General features: G+C 36.5%; 1 protein-coding gene across 1 annotated transcript; it reads left to right on the top strand.

Moving 5' to 3' along the window:
- The first annotated feature begins 1,581 nt into the window (after positions 1-1,581).
- Positions 1,582-1,902, top strand: LOC114757139 (uncharacterized). Its single transcript, XM_028946126.1, has one exon. It carries the CDS (start codon positions 1,582-1,584, stop codon positions 1,900-1,902), a length of 321 nt encoding a protein of 106 aa, XP_028801959.1.
- The last annotated feature ends 13,597 nt before the right edge of the window (positions 1,903-15,499 follow it).

The raw sequence follows: 15,499 nt of genomic DNA, 5'->3' as shown, positions 1-15,499 counted from the left end.
CTACAAGTCAATAACAACTATCTTACTAGATTTATTGTCTTGATCTGTAGAGAAGGAAAATCAATTGACTAGAACACTTGAGAAGCAAGTTGCAATTCTCTAAGGATGACCATAACTGTGAACCATCAAAATCATTCAATCAAATTTAGAATTACAGAACAACAGTCCAAGTAAAATGAATTAGATCAACAAATTATCAGAGAATCCTCTATTCAACTGAATCAAAGGACACAAACTCACTTCTAAATATTCAATCAAATCTAAATTCCAAGAAATATAAATCTAATCACACAACTCTTATTCTAATCACAAGTGTTCAACTGATACAAATGAATCTTAGAATAAAAGGTGGAAATTAGATCTAAAAAGACTCCCTGTTCAACTCCATGAACTCAGGTCAGCTTTATTGCTTGGAGAACTTGAGAATTCAGCCACTCATGCTTTGATTTGCAATAGAATCAGCAAGAATCAATGGAAGATCCATGAATGTTCAGTGAAAGATGAAGGATTTGGATGAAAATGGAAGGGAGAATTGAGAGAAGGCAGAGAGAATAAGAAAACCGGTGATCTGGAGGTGGGAGAACTGAATGAACCGATCCCCTACACAAGCACACGACTTCTGTATTTAAATCTGAAGTTTTCTGTCATCTGCTGCGGTGCCTAGCCAAAACTATGTCATTTCAATTAGTGATTCTAAGCTCTTTATTAAACAGCATCCACCGTGGTGCTTTTTATCATCCGCTGTGGCTCCTATTGCTAAGAGTCCTGCTCCAAATTTGTCGCGGTGCCTTCTATGACATACCGTGGCACCTCAGACAGAATGCAAAAAATGCTAGTTGAAGCTCCCTAAAATTCACACCAAACAGGGATCAAAAGTACTCACATAAAATCATGCAAAAGCACAAAGAAAACCTCACCACTTCCTTCACCAACTCTTATGCACAATGAAAGCTAATTATACCTAAAATATGCAAATATAAATGGCAAAAGCATGAGTTTAGGACTAGAAATATATGTAAATAATGAGGCTTATCACCCACCCTCTTTAAGGATGCTTATGAGTTTTCTAGGAATTGTGACAAGTGCCAAAGATTTGGAGGTAATACTAAAAGGAATGAGATGCCTCAATATCCTATTCTTTTTTGTGAAATCTTTGATGTATGGGGTATAGATTTTATGGGTCCATTTCCACCTTCTTCTGGAAATCATTATATTCTCTTGGCTGTGGATTATGTTTCAAGATGGATTGAAGCCATCCCCATAAAGAAAGATGATGCAGTCACAATTTCAAAATTTATAAAGTCACATATCTTCATAAGGTTTGAAATCCCTAAAGCTATGATAAGTGACCGTAGGACTCACTTTTGTAACAAGCTCTTGAATGGATTATTCTCTAAGTTTGGGGTTACTCACAAGATGTCCACAGCTTACTACCCTAAGACTAATGGTCAGATAGAGGTGTCCAATAGAGAAATCAAGCAAATCTTGGAGAAAATAGTCAAGCCATCAAGAAAGGACTAGAGTATTAAGTTGGAAGAAGCTCTGTGGGCCTATAGGACTGCATATAAGACACCCATAGGAATGTCACCCTATAGGGTAATCTATGGAAAAGCTTGTCATCTCCCAGTTGAACTAGAGCATAAGGCCTATTGGGCAATTAAAGCATGTAATTTGGATTTTGAAGCTGTTGCAATGGAAAGGAAATTGCAACTGCAAGAGCTAGCAGAAATTCGAATGGAAGCATATAAGAGCTTTAGAATCTACAAGGAGAAGACTAAAATCATTCATGACAAGGAAATTTTGAGGAAGCAATTTCATGTGGGTGATAAGGTTTTGCTATTCAAGGCTAAGTTCAAGTTTAAGCATGGAAAATTGAAAACCAAGTGGGATAGGCCTATCTAGTAACCATAGTACACCCATTTGGAATTGTTGAATTAATAGATGACAAAAGTGGCCTAAGTCTAAAAGTTAATGGTCACTTACTCAAGTCGTATAATGAGAACTTCTATCTCCCATGAGGCTGCAGGTTGTCTCTTCCACCTTATTTTCTCATGTGCTTTTATCTGTATGTTTCAAATTGTTTGGAGGATAAGTGTGGGGGAAACCTTTTTCTTTTAGCTTAGGGAAATTTTTATTTGTTTGTTTTCTTTTAATTGGTTTTTCCCCGTTTGTGTGGCTCATCGGTTTTGTATTGAGGACAATACTTTGTCAAGTGTGGGGGAGATAAGTAATTGCTGATTACCTAATTAGATAATGATTGTATTGATATCTGAGTTGTTATTGAAGTAATTGAGCCATGTTTTGTAGTTAAGCATGTGACTTAATTCAAAAGTTTATGGTTCTTAATGATGCATTGCATGTTCCTGTGATTTTAAGCTACATTTATTAAGATTTGAATGATAATTTTAGTTGGAAAATTTAGTTATGTGAAAAGAGCCACGGCTCTTTGAGAAATCCACTACAACGCCTGATAAAAGTTTAATTCTACAAAAACCGCCGTGGCCTATTATGAGATGCACCACGGTGCCTGCTCCTAAACAAAGGTACACCTCCTTTCTGATACTAAATACCGCTGAGTATCTGTTTTGTGCTGGTTTTGAATATTTTAGAGAGAGGGAATTGGATTTGTTCACCTAACACTTTGTCATTTGTCCAAAACCCTTTTTGGAAATCAATTCATAACTCATGATGTATCCTTACAAGTTGGAAATCCATTTTGCAATCATGTTAGAATCTATGCATGGTTGATATTATTCTTGTTACAAACCTCTTCCATGGGACTAATTTTTGTGGCAATTAAGTTAGTGACTAGATATAATTCAATTAAAGCAAGTGGATGAGAGAAAACCCACATGGAAGAAAATTGAGTCTGTATGTCCTAAATTTGTGTGCATACTCTCTAGTCCTATGTTCCTCTACAACTCATCCTAATTTTTCGTTTAGACTACATTTTGATATGAACAAGATGTAAATGATAGGGGCATTTTATTCTAAAACTATTCTGACCTAAACATAAACCCGTTCACATTTAACCTTTGTTTACCCCTTAAGCCTTTACTTTCATTTCACTCATTGCATTTTAGCAACCTTTTTGCATGAGTTACACTTGGTTTTTTTTACTTTGAAAAGTACATCATTAATGTCTATATCCATATCTTCTTGGGTTTGAATGCCAACATAAAAAAAACAGAGAGAAAAAAGATACAAAAGAAGAAAAAGAAGTGGAAAAAGGTAATGAAGAGAAGAAAATACATAGAAAAAGCCAAAGAAAGGAAGTCATAGAAAAAGAAAATAAGTGGCAACAAAAGAATAAAATTTGAAATAAGGCATTCCATGGTGGTATGAAGAACAAGGATTTTTGTTCCAAAAGTTTAAATCTCCATATTAGTGTCTTTTCATGATTATACTTTAGCTCGCTTTGAGTTAATACTTCGCTACTCATGCATTTCACTTGTTAGTTCATTCACTCTATCTTAGCCTTTTCCAATATTACAACCTCAAGGCACTTACAATTAAGGAAGGAGAATTGACCTTTTTTACCCCTTAAATAGCAAAACACAATGCATGAACCAATGTAATCAAAAAGCTATAAATGCATGCATAATGAGGATAAAAGTGTTGCAAAACATCAGCAAATACTTGAGAAAATCATATAAAGATAGGGTTCTATCACCGGAAAGGACCTAAGAAGGTATAGTGATCGATGTGCCGGATCGTCAGGAAAGAGAGTTACACCAGATAAAATGTAGTATAGGATGCAACCAGTCGTTCTTCTCGAGGAGCTTGTTATTGGAAATCCTAGTCTAACTTGGTTTTCAAAAACATTGTAAAAAAAGGAGGTTTTAGTTGTTTTAAAAGTGGTGCAACAAATGTAAAGTGCAGAAAGTTAACTGTTTTTGGTATTTTAAATGAATGAAGAAATGTTTTGGATTAAAAGGGAATTATCATTAAACATTCTCTTGATGATGAAAGCTCAGCTATCATTGCTTGTTAGAATGATTGGGAGTTTGGAAAACCTCTAAGTCTGAAGAAAACCCCAAGTAATCACTTGGGTCCAATGTCTTAATTAATGAACACTCACTTTAATCAAAGTTAATTAACACCTCTTAAGACACTGCTGAAAACCACTTAGAGTGTAAATGAATGGATGATGCAAATGCCCTCTGAATGTCAATCGACAGCCAGAGAATACCAAACACACAGATTAATCAACAATAATCACTGATAATCAAACTGAACATAAGGATTCAAACTAAAATATTCAATAGATTAATCAACATTAACATCATCTAATCCAAATACAATAGAATAGTCTAAACACAAATTTACAATCATAAACCAAGTTTGATACAAGTGCAGAAAGTTCCTAAATCTAGAAAAATTCAACACAGCATCAAACAAAGGTTTAGACTATAGAAAGAAAACTCCCAGATTAAGTCCTTGAGCTCAACCTTTGTCTTCCATCACCAAGAGGCTAAGGGTTTAGCCTCTCATACCTTCAAACCAATCACAATCGCTCCAGGAATGAATAGCCATGGTTAAAGCTAAAAATGAGGTTGGAAAAATGGAGAAGAAGGGTGTTGGAGTGGTTTGATTAGTTTAGAAATACAGAAAATGATGAAAAGATGAAGAAAAATGGAAGTTTTGGGTGTAGGATCAATAGAGACTTGAGAGGAGATGATGGTGGCTCAACCTTGTGCAAATCTGCAGAATGGAAGAGTCCCCTTTCGTGGTGGCTACCCTCCTTAGGTATAGAAGCTTAGAAACCTATTCCAAAACGCACAACTTTACTTAACGTACTCATGTCGCGATCTCAGGAATGTAAGGTCGCGACTCAGGGGGGTCAGGTCGCGACCTGAGAGGTTCCATGTCGTGACCTGGGAAGATAGAGAGCTCTCATCTTGACTCAGGTCCAAAACACATAGTTTCATTAAAAGGGCATCCAGGTCACGACCTAAGTAGTCCATGTTATGACCTGGGGAGGTAGAACACTCCCAACTTTTGTGTTTCGGTCCTTGTAACATTTTGGCTCCATCCAGAGGAAGAAACCTCAGCAGCACAAGTAACAGAACAATGGCCTAGATCGGTAATGCCAGCAGTAGACCCCGACAGCATCCAGCAGTGGATGATATGCTTTTGCAAGCACAGTCCACCATCCTTTGATAAAGTGATTGATATCCAAGCAGCAGAGGACTGTATCATCTACATGGAAAAGATTTTCAAAGTTCTAGACTGTCCGACTAAGCGGAAAGCCCAAATGGCAATTTACAAGTTAGAGAAAGATACCGACTACTAGTGGAATAATACCAAGATTCTTCTGGATGCTCAGAACACAAGAGCAACATGGGAAGTGTTCCTGGAGCAATTCCATGAGAAACATTTTCTGAGGCCAGTCAGGGGTGAAAAGGAAGTGGAATTCCTAACCCTGAAGCCGAAGGATAACGATGTTGGAAAATGTGCCCTAAGGGCCAATCATTCTGTTTTGAACATTGTTAATTTATGAATTTATTAATTAAGTTATCATATTATTTGCATGTTTACTGTGATGACTATCCTTGGATAACTCATGGTTTATCCTAAATGTCCCTGGTCGGTCATCTATGTGGGAGCAAAGATGAAATAAGACCAGTATGACTTTAAAGATATATAGAGATATAAATTAAAGTCATAGGCACATGTAAGAGTACAAGGTGTTGGACCGACCCGCTATGAGAGAGCTGCATGGGTTAAGTCATAAGCTTCTCTCATATATAAACCACGTCACTATGCCCTTTGACCTGAGATCATCATGGATTCCTACATGAGAAACGCTTAGCTTTGACCTAGTCAAAAGTCACTTTTGACCAAGTGATCATAAAGACTATGTTCAGGCTTAATGGTTTTTCATGCGGAGGAATGTGAATGGTCAAGATGGAATTTGTCCCTCACATTCGTAGAGAGACATTACTGGGCCCCTCGATGAGTGAGTCTGAGAAATGTATGGCCATACTATAATGGAAAGGTAGTTCCGTTTCTATACTCAGACTACTCAAGGATCGAGAAAGTAACGGTCATGAATAGGAGGATGACGTTCTCCATGCCTCATCCATGACCAAAATGTCGTGTGACAAAAGGGACGTGATATGGTTGTATGAAAGGTTGCATCGTTCAATGATCCTCATATGTTTTGGGTAGTCGTGATGTCTTGCTAGAGACCGCTTACGACTTGTGAGTCATTATAGTTAATGGCCCACTGCCAACTTCATATGGGCCTACAGGGTCGCACACAAAATAGCCCAACACGAGTTATGATGTCCAGATTCATTGAATCTAAGATATGTCCAGATTCAATGAATAAATAGGGTGGACGTGTATATGTATATATATAAATTCGTATATATATATATATATAATATAAGAGATATTAATTTATAAGGATAAATTAAATATATAAATTCCGTCATCTCTTTATTAAATAAATAAGTGAATTAAATCTGTGAGACGGATTTAATTTAAACCATATTTATTTAATTGTTCTCTTATCTGATTAGGCAATATTTGATATTGTATTAATTTCGGAATTAATTTAGAGTTAATTTCGAAATTAAATATTATTAATTAAACCTATATAGCATCCTATATATTTGATATGAGGAGCTAGGGTTTAAGAGAGAGAGAACCAACAGATAAGAGACGGCCTAACAAAGGAGAGAGGACGGATTTCTAAAACCCTAGACGGACATAGGCGCTAGCACGCCGTTCGAGGTTGAGGGCTACTAGTGTGGATACCGGTAGAGGAAGCCGACCGGAGTTGTCGACTTCGAACGACGAAGGAGGCGAGCAGAAGCATCCTGAACAGCCGAATCATCGAGTCACCAGGAAATCGAACGCCTGAAGGTAATGCTTCTTACTACCTGACTTAAACGCGATCGGTAGATCCGGGAAAGGGATTGAAAGTTTTAAAATTTTATGTCATTTTCCGCTGTGCGTCGTCTTTCAATTCCCTACAAACGAGTCATTTGATGAGTACTTAGCTAAGTTTAGAGTTCTTCTCACTACTTCAGTTACCAACATGACTGAGATGATGAAAGGTAGATGACCAAAAAGATGGTCAGAGGACTAAAGCAGTCCTTAAGGGAGATGATTGTTCCCAGGCAGTTTGAGTACTTCAACAAGGCAGTTGAGGGCTGCTGAATTATAGAGAATAGCTTGAACTATCATTTGATGATTGAGCCTTACTCCCAAGTTAGAGAAGGAAGATCAGGGTGATAGACCCATGAATGGCCGGACAAAATGTCTGCTACAGTTATAGTAAACCTGGACACTTCTCGAGAGAATGCCCATAGAATACAGAGAAGTAAGGTCAGGCACCCAAGGACGAGTATTACTGTTACAGGGGAAGAAGCCTGGAAGTCTCTAGAAATGATCCAAGGAATGATCATTATTAAGAACTTCTCAATGATTGCAATGTTTAATTAAGGTGCTAATCATTTTCTTCTCTCATATGATTGTTTTAAAGGACTTGGCTTGATTATGAATACATTGTCTTATGACCTGCATGTGTCCACACTAACACAAAAAGAGGACAATTACATCCGATGTGTGCTTAAACTGTATAGTTGCTTATGAGCACTGTCGTATTGCCTTAGACTTGATATGTATGCCTTCTATGAAGTTGATGTGGTGATGAGATTGAATTGGTTGTCGTCCCATAATGGCAAGGACAAAACCATGATCCTACCCCCAAGAGAAATGGAGTTAGATCCAGAAGTTAAGTTAAATTTCGTAACAAAAGCTAGATAGGTAATGGTATGATGAATGAAGTTACGTAAGACTAGCAGAGGTTAAGAGAAAAGTGTGTTTCGTCATGATAAACCAAGGGAATTAGTAGCAATGGACGAATACAGAGTGATTACCAATGGAGGTGGTAACTTCTATCACTGTAAACAAGGATTTTGGTCATCACAAATGAACACAATAACTATCAGATGTTGAGATGGTAACTCAACGAGACACAATGACTCTCAGAGGTCACAAAGAATGAGATTAGTAGAGGTTAGAAAGAGAGAGGTAGCCACTAATTAGAATTATTAGATTCCCCCTTAAAAGGAAAAGTAATGATAAGGAGTTGAACAAGATGGTTAGGGGTTGAGTCTTTACACCATTAAAAAGGTGTAAGTAGCAACCTAAGCTAGACAAACTCTTACAGCCTCGTTAGGGCTAGGGCACCATGATAGAGTAGCTATCTCAAGTCCCAAAATAGGTGAATAGGAACTTTGAGATAGTGAAGTCAAGATGGAGAGCTCTAGTGAAATGTCTTAAAGATCAAGAAGAAGGGGACGAGACAAATAGCTATGCAGTGAACTAGCTTAGAGATTGGCATGTTCCCCTTAATGTTAAGAGATACTCAGTCACTTGGGGTTTAGGTTGAGAGGCACCCTTTTTAAGGGATAAGTTATTGGCCAGGAATCTTCCTAGAGAAAATGAGAATTGGTCCTCCAAGTTAGAATTGATGTTGCTCAAGATGGAGCAAAATGCCCTATCTAAGCGGGAAAGGGAAGTAGCCGAGGCAAGGCAAGCGGAGTTGACCTTACCCAATAGAAGTATGATTAGCCAAGAACAAAGCTAGGCTTAGATGTATCTGAGCTTAGTAGAGTACTAGAGCAAGTAGAAAGAAGATGAATCTCAAAGTCCTTTCCCTATGACTTCTAACAGCAACTACGAACAGAAAGAGAGTCTCCCTTTTTAGGGATGAGATGCCTCGTTGGCACGCTACAGACATAGCAACCAATAAGAGCTTGCACTCCTTACATTTGAAATGCCAGGCATTATGCATGTTAGAGTATGCTCCTACTGAAAAGGAAAGTAGAGGAAAGAGAAGTTGCAAGTCCTCTCTCTATGACGTCCTAAAATAGTAAGAGATGGTAAGAGCAGCTAGAGGAATAAGAAAACTCCTAAGACAAATTGGCTTAGGCACCTAAAGAGACAAATAGGTAGCCTAGGGAATTGACATGAAGTCTAAGAGAATGGTATTGGTTCTTGGAACAGTTTTGGAGAATTATCAGTTTGGTGACCAACTAAGAGGAGGTGACTATACTTAGTCCTATGGTCAAAAGTCTCCCAGAGATCTTAAGAGTATGGTACCACTTTGGGAAGATAAAGACCGGGGATGAGTTGAGGATGTGGAAACCTCCTTCAGTTATAAACCGATGCCGAGAGAGTACCCATGACTTCCTTCCAGAAAACCTTATCATTAGTTAGGCTAGATTCAATTTCCTTCTAATTAATAGAAGAAAGCCAAATTTAGAGGAGTTAGAGCCATAAGACCTGAAAAAGAAACATTCAGGCTAGCTCTAGATACAGGAAGAACCCATGTGATACAGAGACAGACAGAGTATTGATGGATAAATCCTTAAGATGAGTTGAGAGACAAGAATATAAGCAAAAAAGACCCAACTAAAGATAGATCACGAAAGGGATCTAAGACAGTAAAGTACTAGGGTTGAACCTATCAGAATCAGTGCCTTAGTTTCCTGTTAGAACTATTTAGTTAAGTGTCTCAGGCAAGAGTAGCCCAAGGAAGGGTGACCCTGGGAAAAATGTGAGAAAGTGCAAAAGCGAGAAATGTTAGCCATTTTAGCAAGAATGCACTAAGTCTAGCAGATAATGGAAGATGAAAGTTAAGGAAGCTGTTAGGCTACCAAGTGCCCTAAGCAGTATGGTTTCAGACTAAGACCTGAGATCTACTTGAAGTTTTGGAGGTCCTTATGAAAGAAATGGACACTATTCTCAACTTCAGTATAGCCTACTATCCTGAGATGGATGGGCAGACACAAAGAATGATATGGATGTTAGAGCATATGCTACATGCATATGTGCTTAATTTCGGCAATAACTAGGGTATGTACTTACTGTTAGCTGAATTCACTTAAGATGACAGTTTCCATACAAGTATTTGAATGGCGCCATATGAAGCACTCTATAGGAGGAAGTGTAGATCTCCCTTGTACTGGATAGAGCTTAATGAAAGAAGTAAGTATGGTCCTAATTAGTGGATCAGACTTTCCAGTAGATTAAAGTTATTTAGCAAAGGCTTTTAAGGGCTCAAAGTAGACAAAAGAGCTACTCAAACATTAAAGGAGATCGTTAAAGATTGAGGTTGGTGATTAAAGTATAACCAACAACAAACGTCGGTCGATCCCTAAAGTTTAAGAAGTTAAGTTCAAAGTATGTTAGGCCATTTTAAATTTTGTCCAAGATTGGACCAATAGATTAAAAGTGACCCTTCCCCCGAATGCAAGTTAAATTCATGATGTCTTCTATAACTCCCAATGAAAAATGTATCGTCTAGATCAGACTAGAGCAAATCATTGATCAAAAAGTCGAATAGCTGAGAAACAGGCAGTTTCCACTAGTCGAAGTTGTCTGGAAAGGTCCTACACTGGAAAAAGCTACGAGGGAGATGGAGACTAAGATAAAGGAAAAGTACCCTGAACTTTTCCAATAAGATACATTTTAAATTTCGAGGACGAAGTTTATTTAGAGGGGGAGAAATGTCACATCCAGTACTATGATAATTAGGAATAAGAAATATTCCTGAATAATTAAGGGTAAAAAGTGACAAGGAGAAATAGAAGAATTTTGGTGGAAAATAATTATTATGGTTTTCCAAGCCAATTATGGAAATTTGACTAATTAAGGAAAATTGGTCAAAATTAATTATGGAACAAATATTTCAAAGCCTTAGAAAATTAAGAAAAAAATAAGGATAATGTTCCTTGAGAATTATATGGGATTATAAAATTAGTTTTATGACCAAATTGCCCTTAGAGAAATTACAAAGGAATTTAAGGGCGATTTAAGCTAGTTTAAGGTCTTTTACTTGGAAAATTCCAAATAAATATTTTAAAGAGAATAAAATCCCAAGAAAATTCATATGATATCCCAAGGAATCATAAGAGATTATGAAACTAAAAGAAGACCCTCAAGTATCCAAGATTTTTTCCAATTCTTCTGAAAAGTGGAAAAATCACTAAAGAGAAAGAAATTAGTTTTCCTTTTATTTAATTATTGGGAAATTAAATTTGAGACAAGAGGGCAATTTGGGAAGATAAAAATGAGGAGAATAATTTATGGATCTGACAGAAAATAATTACAGAGGCCAAGGCATTGTAATTATAGAAAAGAAGTTAAACTCGGAGTCAAAGTGCATCGATAAAGCAAGACTAGAGTCTTGCAATTCAAATGGTTCGCATTTAGCCATGTGTCAAGCCCCTAATGGAGAGGATTTAAAGCTTTCCAAGTGTCAAGCCTCAAGTAGAGGAGAGTTTGACTTTTGGAAATTAATTACAATTGGAATTAAGTGATTAAGAGGGAAATTTCAAGAAGGAGTACGCTTTTGACACTTGGCTTCTCATTAATGCTAGTAGGTGAGATATTTTGTGCACATTAAATGAGTAATCCTCCCCCTGAATCAAATGCTAGTTTCGTCCAAGAGCAAACCAAGAGGGAAAAGAGAGAGTTCAAGGAGAAATTAAGAGAAAAGGCACCAACTTTGATCATCCAAGCAAGATCCAAGGGTTTGGCATTTGGAGAAACAAGAAAGAAGAACAAGAAAATCAAAGAGCATTGGATCAAGGTAGTAAGATTTAATTGACCTTAATGTTGAGTGTTGCATTGATTGCTATGTAATTTCATGTGCTATTATGTGGTTCAACTAAATAATGATGATGATGATGATTGTGTGGCTATACTCCTTGCTTTATGTGCCTTGGCTATTGCATGTTAGAGTGCTACATGTATTAGGTAAAGTAGTTCCCTATTAATAGCAAAAGGTTGGAATGCTTGTAATTGATGCATATTAATGTTTTGGTTGATTGATCTTGCTACTGGGATTTCATTGAAATCTCATCCCTCATATGTAACTTAACATTTTAGGGACTGAATCATCAAAAGGGAGGCTACAAATCCAAGGATAAAAATGGTGATAAACCATAAGGAAATATTTATATTTGGTTATGTATAAGCATGTATGGTTGGAACTGTAATCCCTAAGCAGAATGTCAGTTTAGAGTCATGTTTTATTAAGTTACCGAACGAATTTCTGCACAAAATTTAGTATACCTAAAGCTGACATCATGAGCTTCAAATCGATAGGCAGCACATTAAAAATGGCCAACTACACGATTTTTACTGATTTTTCAAAGTTAAGGTTCAGAATCTGGAAAAAGGATTTTTGCCAAATGGATAGAGGTGAATTTCACAAAAACTTGATACTTTTTCAAATGGAATTGGTTCACAAGATTATTTTTCCTTGAAAGAGTATTCAAATATATTTTTATAGAAGTTTGAACCACTCCATTTTGATTTTTCTAGATTAAGTTATGAATTTTTGAAATTGGGCCAGAAAACTGGATTTTTACCTGATGAACAGTAAAAATCCGAAAATCAGCGTTTTTCATGAATTTTTGAGCCCAAGACCATCCGATGTGGTCTAAAATGGTTTTATAACCCTAAGTGGACCCAATAGTAAGGTATGACACATGTCATCACAAGATAAAAAGAATAAATGGACGGTCCAGATCAAGCCACGTATTTTTAAGATCAACGGCCGAGATTCAGTCTGGTTTTCTGTAAATACCCCTCCCCTCCCTATCATTTCGTCCAAGCACAAGGAACCTATAGGGAAGCTCTTGCAAAATGGTTTCTAGAGAGGGAAAGAAGAGGGAGAAAGAAAGGCCAAGTGATCCCAAGACAAATCAAACTCTAAAACAAGGTATGTGTGCCGTTTTTTATGTAGTTTCTACCTCCCTTGTTATTTTTGACCCTGGTGGTTGGTTTGATTAGATGTTTTATGATTGAAATTCTAAGAAGATGCATGAAATTGATGACGTTAGGGAAAGGTGAAATAGATGTTAGAAACATGTTTAAAGGCTTGGAAACAACATGAATAAATTGGTTCTGTGTTGATTTTGCAAGAAATCCAACTTTCCCTTAGTTTGTGATTCTGTTCATCCTTGGCTATTCTGAATGGTTAGAATTGGATTATTTTGAGCTTGGAAATAGATTCTACATGCAAAATTATATGGGATTATTATGTGGAATTAATTTTAGGAAAATTGGAATTAAAACTCAAAAGTTAGAATTTAATTATGTTAAAAAAAGAACCAAGTAAGAAATAGGTTGGTGTCTTGGTTCTAATCATTGCGTATGGATGTGTTTAGGACCTTGAAACATCTAAGAGGATGTTTATTGACCAAAAATCCATATGGTTGGAAAGACAAAGGAATCAAAGGAAAAGCAAGAGGCAAGCTATGTTACAAGATAGTTGTTAGAATTATGGTTTTGATGATAACAAAGTTAGATTAATTGGGTTAAGTATGTTGATCGATCATCTGATCGATCAAATGATTATCGATAAGCTATCAGATAACTGTTCAGTATAAATCAGCTTTATATTAAGTATTTTAATCGAAAAGCTATTCGATAAGTTGTTGATCGATAAAATGATCGATTATCGCTAACATGGAAGTTACATAAGGTTACAGTTAATTATCGATCACTTGATCGATAGCATCAGATAAACGAACAAGTAACAGATAAAGAAAACCAAATCTGAAGTGCATTTATCGATCACATGATTGATAAATCAGTTATCAATAACGACTTCGATAAGAGGTAACACACTCTACTCGTGCTGCACATTAATTCTGTCATCATTTATCCATCATACTATCGATCACTTGTTTATCGATCATATGATCGAACATTATGTTTTAACTCTCTGAATGCAGGTACTCATCATAGCTGCTGAATCGATAACCTTATCGATTACTAAATTATCGATCACATGATCGATAATCAATGCTCTATCTGCTCATACTTAGTTTTTCTACAACCAAATTATCGATAACATTATCGATAATTTAACCTGTTGCATAGTATCTTTTCACATAACATGATCGATAAAGAGCCTCAGGATTATTATCTTCACTGCATTAACTTATGTTGAATCATTTTTTTCAATCACCTAATCGATCATTGATTTATTGATAAAATGATCGATCATCCGATTTCCTGAAACTCCTGTTTTCACATAACGTGATCGATAATCAGTTTCTTTACCTTACAGGATTAAATCTCTGTTTTTCATTTTATCAATCACTTGATCGAATATTCATTGATCGATCACCTGTTCGATTAATCCACATAGTCTGTGTTTTTCGCTGAATATATTCTTACTCATTGTTTATCAATAACCTTATCCATCATCCATTTATCGATAATTTGTTCGATCATTAATGACTGAAGTTTCATTTCTGTAACACTTGGATTATCGATAATCTGTTCGATCAACAAATGTTCGATCACTTGTTCGATCAGGGAACGATTTCCATTTCAACATCAGTCGACTATGATGATTCTTAAAATCAATTATCCAACACTTGATCGATAATCTTGTTGAACTGATTCAAAAAGCTTTCACTCTGTTTATCGATAACCTGATCGATCAACAAGTAATCGATCACCACTTCGATCAACCATGTCCAGGATGTCTTTCTGCTCTTTTTACAGATAATTCATTTCGTCTAGAATCATTGTATAATCAATTTGTTTTGTTCATAACTAAAGCCTACACCGCAAGACTCTTACTTGTTTAAGTTTAAAATATGCAGATTACTAAGAAAGTCTACAATGGCTCTTCAACGGGATTACGTAGACTGTAACATACAGTGTCAGAAGCTCAGACGCATTAATGGCGGAACCGTTGAAACTGGCGAAACACGCAAACGGAGTCACAACGACTAAAAGCTCTTCCGTCTAACGGCTACTTAACGATCTCAACTATAAAAGGCACGAAGAAGCATTAATGAAGAGAATTGAATACCGGAACTACCATCTTTGATTATTAAGTCTAGCATTCAATGCTCTGTTTTCTTCAATACTACTGAGCGTCAGTGTTCATCATAAATTTCACTCTGTAAGAGAGTCGATAACTATCTTTCATTAATTACTATTGAGTGATCTCAAGAGTGTGGACTCTTGAGAGGGCTTGTATCCTTACGGGAGTAAGGGGGAGTGATTGAGCGATTCAATTACTGTACCGAGGCACCAAGAGCCCTATCGATCTTAGAAGATAGTGAAATACTCAGAGGTATTCTGAGGACTGGACGTAGGTCAAGTAGTTAAGACCAAACCAGTATAAATCTTGTGTCTTCCCTCTGCGGTGAAATCTCTCTTGACTCTAACTCTTTGTTTTCGATGCTGTCTCGTTTTAATTTCGCAATTTTTTTTAACTCACCCAATTCACCCCCTCTTGGGTGAGATTGATTCTAACAATAGTGAACTTACCTATAATGTGTGCTTGATATGTATGCCTACATGATGTGGTTGTGTTGCCATGATGTGACTAAGCTATGATGAAATATTTGCAAAGTTATGTTTGCAATTTTATGTTATGTTTTGCCTTGGTAATATGTTATGAAAGCATGAAATGCTTTAACTTACTTTCCATAGCATT

This window comes from Neltuma alba, unplaced genomic scaffold, assembly GCF_004799145.2.
Source record: "Neltuma alba isolate B1F8T4 unplaced genomic scaffold, ASM479914v2 tig00010566_pilon, whole genome shotgun sequence".
NCBI classification, from domain to species: domain Eukaryota; kingdom Viridiplantae; phylum Streptophyta; class Magnoliopsida; order Fabales; family Fabaceae; genus Neltuma; species Neltuma alba.
Note: the sequence above shows the minus strand (reverse complement) of the source record. Positions and strands in the feature narration are given on the sequence as shown.